This window comes from Linderina pennispora, assembly GCF_002104995.1.
Source record: "Linderina pennispora strain ATCC 12442 chromosome Unknown DL89scaffold_3, whole genome shotgun sequence".
Taxonomy (NCBI): domain Eukaryota; kingdom Fungi; phylum Kickxellomycota; class Kickxellomycetes; order Kickxellales; family Kickxellaceae; genus Linderina; species Linderina pennispora.
Window position 1 is genome coordinate 1,205,106 of NW_024468251.1, and position 12,651 is coordinate 1,217,756.

A 12,651-nucleotide genomic window follows, 5' to 3' on the forward strand; every position below is an offset into this window, starting at 1 on the left:
TATTGGCGCTAGTGTTGCAAGTCCCTGCGGCATGCTGGTAATAGTGTAATGTGCAGTTGGAGGATCGTGTAGGTGTAAAACGAGAATAGTGAGAAAAGCAGGAAGAGGAGAGTAGAAAGCACGGGGATGTGTCAAATCTGTCTCAGTCGCAGAAAGGGGCCATGGGCGACTTTATAGTGCGCCCGTGCGCCCCGCCTTCTCGCTTTTTTCTCGTGATGCGCCCAGCGCGCAGCTTGCCGCACGTGTAATTAGCGTGGCCCATCCTCATGGGAAGAGCAATCCCCCGCACGGCGCCTGTCTGTCTGCAGCGACGAGCCTGGCGAAGGCACCGAAAGAAGCCCTTTGCGAATTGGTTGTGTCCATGACTTTTTTTGTTCTATTCCGGGAGATTTCTCACTTGCATTGTCTGTTGTATTACTGCCGATCCTAGACACTCTTCTCCGCGGTACAACACCAAGTACTGTCCAGCTGCCACACCAAACTGCGGATTGTCAAACGTCACTGTGAGCTTGGAACTACAGGGGCAAACGTTTTGGCGTCAAGGGTCCGTGCTTAGTATCGCAAAAATAGCCACATGGCCTCGCGGGTTGCACCTGCTACTTACCTGCCGTTCAACACCGAGCACCGCTGGGGCTTCTGCATGTACCGAATTTGTGCCTCGAGGCCGTGCATCTCGCCTATGTCACACGGGCGAAAAAAAGGAGGGTTCTTTTAATGCGAGCAGAACAGGAGACACGGAAACACGTTGGTCAGCGACGTGCACGTCATGCGGGTGTTCTATTTACCTGGCAGCGGATGCTCGCTCGAGATCCAGTGGGCGGGGCCTGCAGTCAATTTGTGCGTATACAGCAGCGGGTTGTTCCTACGGTACGAAGCTAGCAGGGTCAGTCTTTTGCACGTTGTATGTGGTTGCCAGCAGCAGAGAATGCCCAGCTTTGAAGACCGCTGGCCAATCATTATCTCATCCATCCGCGACCCGACATTGGCTCACAGGCTATGAATAGAATAAGACATGCGCGTACCTGTTCTGCGCGGCGTACATGCGGTTGTTGGCAATGTCCTTGGCGTAGACATACCACTTTTCCTGCCATCCAGATATGCCAGCCGACTGTCCGATCGTCTTGGTAAACAGGCCCGAGTGCGTCCCTAGCTTCTTGCCCTCGCTGGACACGATGTCGCCTGGTACCTGCGGCAGATACTCAGCTACACAGCATACCCTTGGGCATGTTAATTCATGATGGCAGCGTCCAAGGTGCATAGGTGGCGTGGCTGCCCAGGAGCAGAGGAAACCAGCGACTGAAAATCCACATGGGAGAGCAGGCATAGCCCGCCATGCCGAATGTACTTACCGAGGAACTCGTCAAAGCGGCGCCGCTCGCCGACAAAGCAGATGCCCATGCTTTCTTCCTTCTGCGCCGTCGCCAATCCTGCCTGCTGGGCCAGTGGCCTGACATCCTCAGCCTTCCTCAGCCCACCCAGCGGGAACAGAACGCGGTCCAGCTGCTGGCTGCTGACGGCTGACAGGTAGTAGCTCTGGTCCTTGCGCTCATCGACTCCACGCAGCAGCGCCATCTCGCCCGAGCCCTTGCGCACTGCGCGCGCATAGTGGCCGGTGGCGAACCACGCGTCGCCCAGCCGCCGGGCGATTTCGCGCAGCAGCACACCAAACTTGATCTCCTTGTTGCACAGCACGTCGGGGTTGGGCGTGCGGCCGTGTTGGTACTCGTCGAGGGCGACGCTGAACACCGAGTTCCAGTACTCCTTGACCAGGTTCACCTCGTGGCACTTTATGTCGAGCTGCCTGCATACACGCTGCACGTCGCGCCAGTCGCGCTCGGACGGGCACTCGCCGCGCTCGTCCCGCGTGTCCCAGTTGCGCATAAACACACCCTCGACGCGCAGGCCTTGCTGCTGGAGGAGGAGCGCGGTCACGCTCGAGTCCACGCCACCAGACATGCCCACATACACAGTGTCGCCCTTGCATACCTGGCTGTGCCAGCTGCGGTGTTGGATCATCCGCTCATGCGGGTGTGACCAGATACGCCGCGTGATCAATTGGGGAAATCGCCGCATGTGCATGACCGAGATGTATTGAGCCGTGATGCGTGTGTGAATGCTTCGTGAAAGGAGTACGGAAAAAAACAAGTGGATTTCCACAAGGATTACATTTTTGCATGGTCCATCACTGTACCCGCTCAGTTCTGTGCTACAGGATGTGGGTCTCAGGGCTTGAAAAAAGGGGATGCCTAATTTCTGCGGATCTACCAGCTCTAATTCGCACTTGCCCAGCACATGGCTCTTCGGGCATACCACAGGTGGGAACTGGCGGCGATGCAAGCTGTGAAGCCGCCTGTATGTAATAACCAGCCCTGCCATTGTCTCTCCCTGCCACCATCTCATTGATGCAGAGTGAGGGTTTGCCAACAATGCACAGGCAAGGAGCAACTCAGAATTACCGCATTCTACCATTTCGCCAGCGCCCGTCTGCTGCACAGAACGGAGCCGGCCATTGTCGTCACGACCCGCACAAGCGAGGCAGAGGCGCCTTTACCCTGGGCCACACATTATTCGTCCACCCGTCCGTGTGAACTCCCTCTCCTATTTGCAAAAACGGGCGCGCAAGGCTCGGAGCATTCGGCAAGCGCCTGCTCCGCCATGCCTCTCCTGTGCGAGCGAAAAGACACTGCGCTCCTGGCCGCGCGATGAACCAAGCGCGGGTCATTGTTATCTACATTGTTGCCTGCGACCTATTTCTAGATTGGCTGTTGAGATAACGAATTGGCATACTTGCCCGACGTGAACACTGGAAGACAAAAAAAAAGGATCGCTACTCCTCGGTGAAAAAAGGCAGCTGTTTCCTTGGGCTCCGTCCTTAATAATCCTCGCCTCCCCCTTTTTTCTTCCAAGACATCCGTTTTTTCCATTCAATAGAGGCGCCCTTTTATCTACTTTCTCAAGCCCCTGGTCTGCGCTACTGCTAGCTTCCATGGACATCCCGCTGCCGCCGCTTCCAGATTGGGATTCGGGGTTCGAGCGCCGCGAAATAGGCTCGTCTGGATTGCCGTATTTTGAGTTTACCGAGGAATTGGAGCTGCCGCCGAGCGACCCGCGGAAATACCGACTAATCCGCCTGCCCAACAATCTCACTGCCGTGTGCGTGCACGATGCCGATGCTAAGCAGGCTGCAGCCTCGCTCAGCGTCAACATCGGCAGTCTAGCGAACCCGCCCGAGCTGCGCGGCATGGCGCATTTCTGCGAGCACTTGCTATTCATGGTTCGTGTTCGATTTCCAATTGTGAAGAAAGCCATGCGGTCCAGTGCTCAGTTTATTTGCTAACTACGCCTCGAATAGTAGGGCACAGAGAAATACCCAAAGGAGAACGCCTACGCACGATACCTGGCTGAGCACAGCGGCTACTCGAATGCGTACACGAACCTGTCAAACACGTGCTACTACTTTGATATAGCCGCTGACGCCCTGGAAGGCGCACTCGATCGGTTCTCACAGTTTTTATCGCCCCATTGTTCGATCCCGATAGTACCGACCGAGAACTGCGTGCTGTCGACGCTGAGTTCAAAGGGTACTTGCAGGACGATAACTGGCGCGTCCTGCAGCTCAAAAAGTCGCTCAGCAACCCGAAGCATCCGTACCACATGTTCGATGTCGGCAACATGAGCACATTGAAGGGCGATGCAGAGCGATTGGGTGTCGACTTGCGTGACGAGCTTATAAAGTTCCATGCCAAATACTACTCCAGCGATATAATGAAGCTCGTTGTTGTTGGCAGCGACTCGCTGGACAGGCTGACCGAATGGACCGTCCAGATGTTCTCGCCCATCACCAGCAAGGGCAACACCATGCCTGTGTTCCTCGGCCATCCGCTGAGCCCCAGCGAGCTAGGTACAGTGGTGCGCTTCAAGACCGCCAACGAATACCACTGGGTCGACATAAACTTTCCAATGCCCAACCTGCACGCGTGGTACCGCGAGATGCCGCATGTGCACATCAAATCGCTGTTGAAACATGATGGGCATGGGTCAGTTCTGGCCTACCTGAAGAAGCGCGGCTGGGCCACTTACATCTACGCTGGCGCTAGCTCGCAGCTGCGCAACCAGCCAAACATCCTTAGCGTGCTGGTCACAGCCACCGACAGCGGGATGCGACACTACAAGGATATCGTGCGTGTGGTATTTGCTTATTTGCAGATGCTACGACGTGCTGGTCCACAAGAGTGGTACCACGAGGAGCGCAGGAGGATCCGCGATATACAGTTCCGATTCGCCGAGAAAGGCGTCGGCAAGATGCTCGCCTACGACCTATCGCTGGTCATGCATGACAAGTACATTGCGCCTGAGCACATTGTTTCAAACTATGCACTGCTGCGCAACTATGACGAGACGTTGCTATCTCGGATGCTTGGCCTGCTTAATCCTGACAACTGCCGGATATTGCTCGGCTGCAAGCAATTTGACATGGAGATGACTGAGCGCGAGGGCATTTTTGGCGTTGAATACCGCATCGACCCGATTCCCGAAGACTTGGCAAGGGGTATCCGCTCGGAACTGTTCATCGATGAGCTGCGAATGCCCGATCCCAACATTTTTATTCCTGAGAACCTTGATATCAAGGCCACTGTGCAGACAAATGCCCTCGAAGCAGAGCCGGTTCTGCTGCGCCGCGACAAGAATGTCGAGGTGTGGTTCAAGCCCGATAACCGGTTCTTCTTGCCGCGTGGCAACATCTCCATGTTTATTGAGATCCCAGCCATGCTACAGTCGCCACTAACGTCAAACATGGCAGACCTATTCGTCTATATGCTCAAGAGCACGATGGCGCACGATGTCTACAACGCACTGCTAGCTGGCATGACGTACCGCTTCTACTCAACATTTGACGGATTGATAATCAGCGTGACGGGAATCAACGACAAGCTGCACTTGCTGCTGGAGACAATTTTGCGCGCTGCAAAGACGTTCACGGTTGACCCGACGCTGTTTAGTGTGTATATGAGACAGCTGCGGCAGGACTACAAAAATAAGCGCAACATGGACCCCAGCGAGCACGCCGTTGACGATATTGTGCGTCTGAACATATCGCCGCGCTGGCACTACGAGGTGCTCCTTCGTGAACTAGATCGCATCACAGGCGAGCGGCTTCAGATGTTTGCCGACACATTGTTTGACACGACGCGCATCAAAATGCTGCTGACCGGCAACTTCTGCGAAAGGGACGCGTTGGCTGCAATCGACAGCACTGTGGAGATCCTGGGCACGGCGCCGCTGCCCGAGTACATGAGGGTGCAGGAGCTGGTGCACCGGTTCGACCCAGGCCGGTACCTGCACCAGTTTGAGATGCCCGACACCAGCACGCTGAACAGTGCTGTGAGTATGCAGATATATGCGGGTCCTGTGTGTGACCAGCGCGAGCGCAGCATAATCACCTTGCTGGTGCACATTATGCGCGAGCCGCTGTTTGACCGCCTGCGCACCAAGGAGCAGCTGGGATACTCAATCCGCGGCCAGTACACGGCGTATCTACGCAAGGGCCACCACGGGATCCGGTTCACAGTGCGCGGCGAATGCAATCCGGCGTATATGACCCTGCGGATTAGCGAGTTCCTGCGTTTCTACCGCAAGTACCTGTGCACCATGGCCGAAGAGACATTTGCCGGGCATGTGTCGAGCCGGATTGCGCTGTACAAGGAGAAGCTTCATAACTTAGGCCAGGAGGTGGCCAGGTATTGGCAGCATATTACATCGGAATACTACGAGTTTGACCGTGTTGACAACGAGATCCGCGAGATGCAGCGCATAACAAAGGACGACATGGTTCGGTTCTGGGACACATACTTTAACCAGGATACGGCGCCGCAGTTCACCCAGATCACCTCACAGGTGTGGTCAGCCAGGATCCCACGGCCAACGCGCCAAGAGCTGGAGACATTTCCGAGCACCACAATTTCGCTGTTGGGGTGTCTGTATCGTGAGGGCGTTACTAGGCTCTCACTCGGCAACGTGCAGGAGTTTGTTGAGTTGCAAGCCTCTGCTGATCCGAATATAGCAGCTGTGTTGCAGCAACTTCAGGCATTATTTCTGAAAACTGTTGCCGACGACGACAGCGCCATGCATGGTGACGACATCGCAGCGGTGAGCCGAAAGCTGACAGCCCAGAATCTGTACGTTGGTACTGCGTTGCGTATGGCAATTGATGAATGTGTCCAGCGCTCAGAGGAGCGATTGTCGAATGGTGTGCCGATCAGCGGCCCTGGGGACGGTGATGGGTGTGAGACAAGCCTCCAGAACATCGGAATGTTCAAGACAGCCGATAGGGTGTGGGTGATTGTCGACCCGCTGGCCTTCAAATCCACGCAGCGGCTCTGTGGGGCGCCAATCCCAACCCGAAAGCTGGTGCCCAAGTATGCGTAGCGCACACCAGCTGCTCATGCAGACGGTAATCTTGACCGGTCGACAAAAGGCCACCTTGTCGCTGCTGTCCAGCAATGATAGCCGTCAGCATTTTACTTTACACTCATAATTTATTCGGACACTTGCATGCTTGGAGACTTTCAAAGCCTCCCTTGAATGTAGCACTATGTTTAGAAAGAACAAGCGGCAGTGAGCCGGCAATTGCAAGACACCACATGCAATTCTGTTCGCACATGTTGGCGAAGCGGAAAGCTTATGCATAGTTATTCCGACGTCGGCTTTGTTCGCTGCATCACCTGATGGTATGGGCGGGATGCACGCTGGCAGACAGAGGCCGACATAAGCCGACATAGGCAGCTGAGAGAATACGCTCCTGCCTGCAACAGTGTACATTTGGACCAATTGACACTGTCTGTCTCGTGATTGACGGCACCTGCGACTAGCAAGCCGAACTGCATATAACCACCCAGGCTGCCAAAGCGGGTATAGAAGCTGAAAGCTGACCCGGAGGCACTACTGGTTACCCCCAAAGGCGAAACGTCAGCAAATCAGCAGATATATGATATGGCCCTCAGTGCACTACAAGGCAATATGTGGCGACACCAAGAATTCCACCAAAAATCAGCATTCGGGGCTGAGCACAGATTCGCAGCACCAAAACATACCGGGGCTGAGCCAGGCTAGGTCCGGCTCAGGCCGCAAGGCGTTGGGTGTCGCCAGCAATATCGGCAGGGAGGGGCGATGGGGGGGGGCAAAAATAAAACGCCAACCAAGCGGCTTGGTCTAAAGCCGAAGCGCCCCGCTGGGTCTCGGCAGTTGCAATTGCAGGCTGCAGTTAAATTACAGGCTTTTCTCTGGTGGCCATTCGCTGAGCAACAACACACGTCCACACAAGTTGTCCTCTCTGCTGCAAGCCAGATGGCTTTCACCGTATATGGTCATATTAAAACGAGAGTCTCTTTTTGCGCATGAGAAATAGGCAGGTTGCGTGAAGCTCCAACCCAGCCAGGCGCTGTTCGCTATGCATACATGAGCCCTCCCTGGGACTGAGTCAGCTCTGGACACCACCTGAGGATCAAGCTGTGTATGGTATTGCTGGGCTGGAACATACATTGGCCAGAGCCAGGCGGGAGAAAATGTTCGCCTCCAGGACACCCAGCGGGAAGCAGTAGGTATTACATAACTGATGGTACACAACAAACGCCTCCCGGCATCCTCCGCCCTGGCCATAAGGGGCCAGTCAGAACAGCCGCCAGAGTGTGCAAGGCTTGATGGCCGGCACAAACATGGGATGAAGGTGCTGGAATAGATAATAGCTAGGGTTTGTCCAAGTTCTAGGGTGGCTTGCTCTGAATCCAACAACATCACCGCAAGCTGCAGAGCATATTGGCAGCGGCCCGTCCTGCAGCATGCAATGAAGCAAATAAGCACAGAGCAGCAAAAGGGGCGAAAAAGTAGGTAGAAAAAGTGTTTAGTGCATTGTTCCGCTGTCCCACCTTGGCCAAGCCAAGAAGAGAAAGACGAAAACAAAGCCAGTCATGCATGTGGTGCTGCTTATTTAACCACGCCGCATGCCGCATGCCTAAGTCTAGTCAGGCGCCGTCGCTGCAGTCTCACCCAAGCACAAGTGGTGCGAATGTTCCTACCAAGCGACTGCAAAGGAGAGCTGCTCTGCCGGGGGCTCAGCGGGAATCTTATTTATGGTTTTTGTATATATAGCCCTTACCAGCGCACTCGTGTCTAGAAACGAAAAGTACTTTCCTTCTGCCTTTCCGATTTACTATTGTAGCTTTTGTCAATTGCCTGTGGCAGCATCTTTCCATACCGCCGATACTGGTTTAGCTAAACCAGTCCTACCCCTGCTCTGTTCAAATACTATTTTTCCCGACGACTATTCCTTGCACCAGCTTCGGGCAGCTTACACCCTTTTAACTTGTCGCGATCACTGCACCTTGTGTTTTCAACCGCTGGCGGCCTTCATAATACTTTCCTACCTCTTTTTTCCTTGTCTACCTCCAAGAAAGTTGTTCTCTTTCCTCATTTACCTCTGAAAGCATCTCCCACAACACTATCGCGAGTTTTGGTGCTGTGTATTATTTTTGTGATAGCTACTCGCCAACAACCAGCTCGAAGACACAATCTAGTACTCAGGTAGGCATGCGGCCACTGGCCGCTCAGATACAGAAAAAGGCAAAGATATTTGATGGCCGCTGCGATCTTGCATTGCCATACACTACGCTTTGTAATCCGGCTTATTGATGCGCTTATCTCCAACTAATTATAGAACCTACACCCTACATCGATAGCGTCCCCCAAACACCGCGGCGACCTCCTGCAGATCTGCAATTCAGGTGCTTAAGGTATGTATCAACCCACCGTCCGAAAGATTGTTGCAGGGAACTAGGGAGTATTTCCCTTTTGAAGATCATTGGCTACACAAAGCCATCAGAACTTGCCATGGAAGCGAGGCATATTGGAGCCTCAATGTCTTCTCCGGAATGCCCTGGTGATCGACATTGTGGCATACGCTGTGTATCGCACGCCAGCCAACCCACCTGCAGACCAATAAGGATATCTGGACCCTCCGCCCGCTCACATCCAGCTCCGTCTGGGGTACATGAATTTTGGATCCGTGGGTACCGGTCCCACGCTCATAAGCTCAGCCGCTCACCTGGACGGCAATATCGGCTTATCCTCCGCTCCCTGAATAAGTCGGCATCAGGCTGCTGGCTAAGCTTGGATTGCTCCTGAATTTCCTCTGATTTTTGCGGCAGCTATTGTTTTTCTCCTGCAGAAACACCCTCACAGCATAGTTGACCTCTGCCATGCTAAAAGCAATCAACCTCATGCTTAGTAAAGCGTAGCGTCGTGCTTTGACAACGCCTCTCGAGTCTGAGGGCAGCATCACCCGCTGACTCAGTCCTCAGCTGAAAACGCCGAGGGAATCCCTACTTCCCACAAACCAGTCTGCATCCTGGCCACCTCTTGTGTGATCACCCTTGCCACACCGAGATACTCCAAAACAAATATGTAAGTGCTAGTATGAAGCCGATAATTATAGAGTCTGCGGGGTACTTGGAGCAACACCGAGCGGTCCCTGAAGCTTTATTTGGGACCAATCGAGATTCTTGGCATGTTTGCGCTTATATGCATGTGTGCAGGACATGTGGAGACACCCACCTCCAGCTAACTACTCCCCAACGGAGTCATATCTATCTTTCTCCTTCCTTGTCCACATTTTTTGCTGTTCTTGTTTAGCCATGTCATTGCCCAGCTTGGAAAAGCTTGTCAGAATGTTAATTTCTGAATCCGCTGCCAAAAAACGACAGCCTAACCGCATATCTCAACTGGACAATGTAGACTTTCTCATGGATTCGACGCCATCCTCCGATCCCTGGCGCGCTGCAGCGAGCCGAGTTTCTCGCCAATTTGTATCGCCGCTACTCGCTCCCTGATATTCCGTCGCGTGGCACGCAGGCCATGACGGCGCCTCAGCAGCAGTTTATGGTCCCTGCCTTGTCTGGCACACCAGAAATCGTCCACATACAGCACCCCCGGCGTTGTTCCTGCGAGTGGTCTAGCTAATCTGGACCACGTTTGCCTGGCCACAGGCTGCTATTCCTCAACCTGCACCCCCACCGATCTCAGAGGCCTGTGCCTGGCCAACCGCACCAGCAGCACCACCCGCTGTACATGTCCAGTGCGGTGTCGACTGCGGTTCCCAGTAGGCACGAGTTTATCTGCTTTGAGCAGGCCATCGTCTGAGGCCGCTTCAACCTCTGGAAGAGCCAGCGTCGAGTCAGTGACAAGCGCCAGTTTTTTTGATGCCAAGCCCACGCCGCCAGCAAGAAGGTCATCACACCAGTCGTCACGCTACAAGTGTGAAGTGTGCTTGAAGCACTTCACTAGGCCATCGTCATTGAAAACCCACATGTTTAGCCACACGGGTGAGAAGCCTCACAGGTGCATGTACCCCGGGTGTAACAAGTGTTTTTCGGTGCGCAGCAACCTGCGTCGCCATATGCGGATGCATGAGGATGAGTACCTGGGAGCGCGCGCTCGTCATAAGTCGCGAAAGGTCCCGAAGTCACCATCTGCCTCGCAGACACCACCGAGCACGGATGCTATGTATCTGTATCTGGCGCAGCCAGGCAACCCGATGGTCGCTACTTCGCTGGATGTGCCCCAGCACGGCGCGCCCGCTCAGCATGACCCGGTGCGCCTTGCTGATCAGCACCCAACCACCAGCGAAGGCAGCCGCCTGCGGCCAGCCCGTGATGATGCTGACTAATCCGTACACTCCGCCGCCAGGGATCTCTACACAGCAGCCTGCACAGAGTTTTTCCAACGGCATGACGCTGCACCCGATGGGCAAGATCAACATTGCTGGTCTGGATATGCATGAGAGCACGCCTACGCTGGCCATTCCGCCGAACAGCATAGTAGCTGGTGTGGGTGCTAGCAGCATTCCCTTCCGCCGCTACTCCACACCAGTGATCCATGGCTCTATGATACCCACGCGGAACATGTACCAGAATTTACTGCTGGCACAGAATGGCTCATCGGACAGCCTTGACGATATCCCGCTGGCACAAATAAGTGTTGGCACCGGTCTCATACAGCACGATGCCCTTACATCCCCTGGATGGGAAGCTGCATCGGGCAGTATCCCCTGCTCACCCGAGTAATCGGCCAGTTTTGGGCTGCAAGCAACAGGTCAGGAGCATCTAGCTGCAGCTAACACCGAGTCAGCGTCCGGTGTCAAGGCTGCCATTGCCAACACATCCACAGTACCACTATATCAGCCAGCAATGCTGCAAACACCCACCAGCAGTGGCGGCTGCATGTCTGCAGGATCATCCCTGCCACAAACCAACATGTAGCTTGTGGATACCCATCCTTTCTTCTAGTATATTTGTGTGTACAGAAAATGAATGCATGCATGCGACTCTTCAAGGAAGTGCTAGGTACGCCGAGGCATAGCTGACCGACGAGTCTGTAGGAAACGCAACCTTGCTCGACTGGTCGTACTTGACAAATCGGAGGACAGGGCCTTCAGTATGGTTCGGGAACAGATGGTTCACAGCAGCCAGCAGGACACCGATTGGATGACGCCCACAGATCGTGTTGCCAGTCTCTTCCAGATACTGCCTGAAGGCGCTGTGGTCTGTGTCCACAATGGCCTCCATCCCATCCCAGTCCAGCCGCTCAATCGACTGCCAGATCGGCTTGCCGTCTGGCCTGCGACGGTCGCTCGACTGCAGCTTGACCGGGCGCTGCTGCTCCGACCCGCGATAGTAGGTGAAGCGGAACCGACTGCCCCAGTGGCAAAAGTCTGACGAGATAACAAACAGATTCTCTTCGTTGTCGAGGTACGGTGCCAGGATCTCACCGTAGTACTTTTCCTTCTGGAAGCTTAGGTTACCAACCAGGATCGGCACCAGCTTGATTTCCTGGATCTTGCTCTCGAATGTCTTGTAAATGTACGGCAGGTGCATCTCCAAACTGTGCTCGTCCTCGTCGGCCTCCAGACTCATCGTGCGCCAGGTGCCCTTGCCACGCAGTTCGCCGATGGTATCCTTGTCGATGGCAATATTGCCCAGTGGCGTTTCATACTCGGAACATGCCGACAGTGCACAGTTATCCAAGTAGATGTGATGCGATGGACCAAGTAGAAACACACGCTTGACCTTGGCGATGTCGACACACTTGTACGCATAGGCGGCGTTGGGTCCGCTGTAGCTGTATCCGGCATGCGGGCCAATAATGGCGCGGGTACCGCTCAGAGGGAACGCTGCAGCTGGACCCGGCTGGCACTATTTCTTCAACGGCGGCGGGCACAATATTGAGCCATCCCTGGAGCTCTCTGTCAAGTCTGTCGCCAGACTCGGTGTACCAGCTACCGGCGTGGGTGGCCTTGCGAGAAGTCATTTCAGAAGGATTTGCGTCAAATTGCTAGCGTAGAGGCGAGGGGTTGTGAGAAGAGCTTGTAAAAAATACTGAAAAATACAGACAGCAGGAATGAAAAGCGCAGGCGCAGCGCAGCAGTGACGCAAACCGCTGATGAGCAGCCCTGCAAACGTGCCATATCCCCAGGTCACGTTACCTAGCAGAAATCCTTGCTGGCCAATATGCTGCAGATCGCGCCACGTCGTGTGGGTGTGTAGCCAATATGGCGTGTCTGGTACAGACTCTTCCAAGCAGTGAGGGACTCTCAAAGGGTTT

At 54.5% G+C, this 12,651-nt stretch overlaps 6 protein-coding genes across 6 annotated transcripts; 3 read left to right on the forward strand and 3 right to left on the reverse strand.

Annotated features, from left to right (window-relative positions):
• Window positions 1-376: 376 nt before the first annotated feature.
• On the reverse strand, window positions 377-1,956 carry DL89DRAFT_274339 (5-methylaminomethyl-2-thiouridylate-methyltransferase; the record flags this gene model as incomplete). The annotated part of the gene is made up of 5 exons (XM_040889177.1): window positions 377-515; window positions 605-677; window positions 944-945; window positions 1,023-1,179; window positions 1,350-1,956. 5 exons carry the CDS (start codon window positions 1,954-1,956, stop codon window positions 377-379), a joined length of 978 nt encoding a protein of 325 aa, XP_040745718.1.
• A 937-nt stretch (window positions 1,957-2,893) lies between these two features.
• Window positions 2,894-6,426, forward strand: DL89DRAFT_282390 (LuxS/MPP-like metallohydrolase; the record flags this gene model as incomplete). Its single annotated transcript, XM_040889683.1, has 3 exons — window positions 2,894-3,274; window positions 3,356-3,498; window positions 3,540-6,426. Exons 1-3 carry the CDS (start codon window positions 2,987-2,989, stop codon window positions 6,424-6,426), a joined length of 3,318 nt encoding a protein of 1,105 aa, XP_040745719.1. The 5' UTR covers window positions 2,894-2,986.
• Window positions 6,427-7,172: 746 nt separating this feature from the next.
• Window positions 7,173-7,959, reverse strand: DL89DRAFT_111435 (uncharacterized protein). Its single transcript, XM_040883109.1, has one exon. The coding sequence runs from the start codon at window positions 7,789-7,791 to the stop codon at window positions 7,267-7,269; it is 525 nt and encodes a 174-aa protein (XP_040745720.1). The 5' UTR covers window positions 7,792-7,959; the 3' UTR covers window positions 7,173-7,266.
• Window positions 7,960-10,291: 2,332 nt separating this feature from the next.
• DL89DRAFT_215231 (uncharacterized protein) lies at window positions 10,292-10,462 on the forward strand (the record flags this gene model as incomplete). Its single annotated transcript, XM_040884282.1, has 1 exon — window positions 10,292-10,462. A coding segment is annotated over one exon (171 nt), but the record flags the coding sequence as incomplete, so codon positions are not given.
• A 172-nt stretch (window positions 10,463-10,634) lies between these two features.
• DL89DRAFT_255946 (uncharacterized protein) lies at window positions 10,635-11,114 on the forward strand (the record flags this gene model as incomplete). Its single annotated transcript, XM_040885396.1, has 1 exon — window positions 10,635-11,114. One exon carries the CDS (start codon window positions 10,635-10,637, stop codon window positions 11,112-11,114), a length of 480 nt encoding a protein of 159 aa, XP_040745722.1.
• A 212-nt stretch (window positions 11,115-11,326) lies between these two features.
• Window positions 11,327-12,444, reverse strand: DL89DRAFT_265894 (UPF0103-domain-containing protein). The gene is made up of 2 exons (XM_040886873.1): window positions 12,233-12,444; window positions 11,327-12,207 (listed from the first exon to the last, which is right to left on the reverse strand). The coding sequence occupies exons 1-2, from the start codon at window positions 12,355-12,357 to the stop codon at window positions 11,379-11,381; spliced, it is 954 nt and encodes a 317-aa protein (XP_040745723.1). The 5' UTR covers window positions 12,358-12,444; the 3' UTR covers window positions 11,327-11,378.
• Between the last annotated feature and the right edge of the window lie 207 nt (window positions 12,445-12,651).

What these genes read in the sequence shown, in the direction of transcription:
- DL89DRAFT_111435 (XM_040883109.1), bottom strand. Translation starts at nt 7,791, where the DNA reads ATGTTGTTGGATTCAGAGCAAGCCACCCTAGAACTTGGACAAACCCTA.
- DL89DRAFT_265894 (XM_040886873.1), bottom strand. Translation starts at nt 12,357, where the DNA reads ATGACTTCTCGCAAGGCCACCCACGCCGGTAGCTGGTACACCGAGTCT. An exon ending in GAAGAAATAGTGCCAGCCGG is followed by an intron (nt 12,208 to 12,232) that starts GTCCAGCTGCAG and finishes GTTCCCTCTGAG; the next exon opens with CGGTACCCGCGCCATTATTG.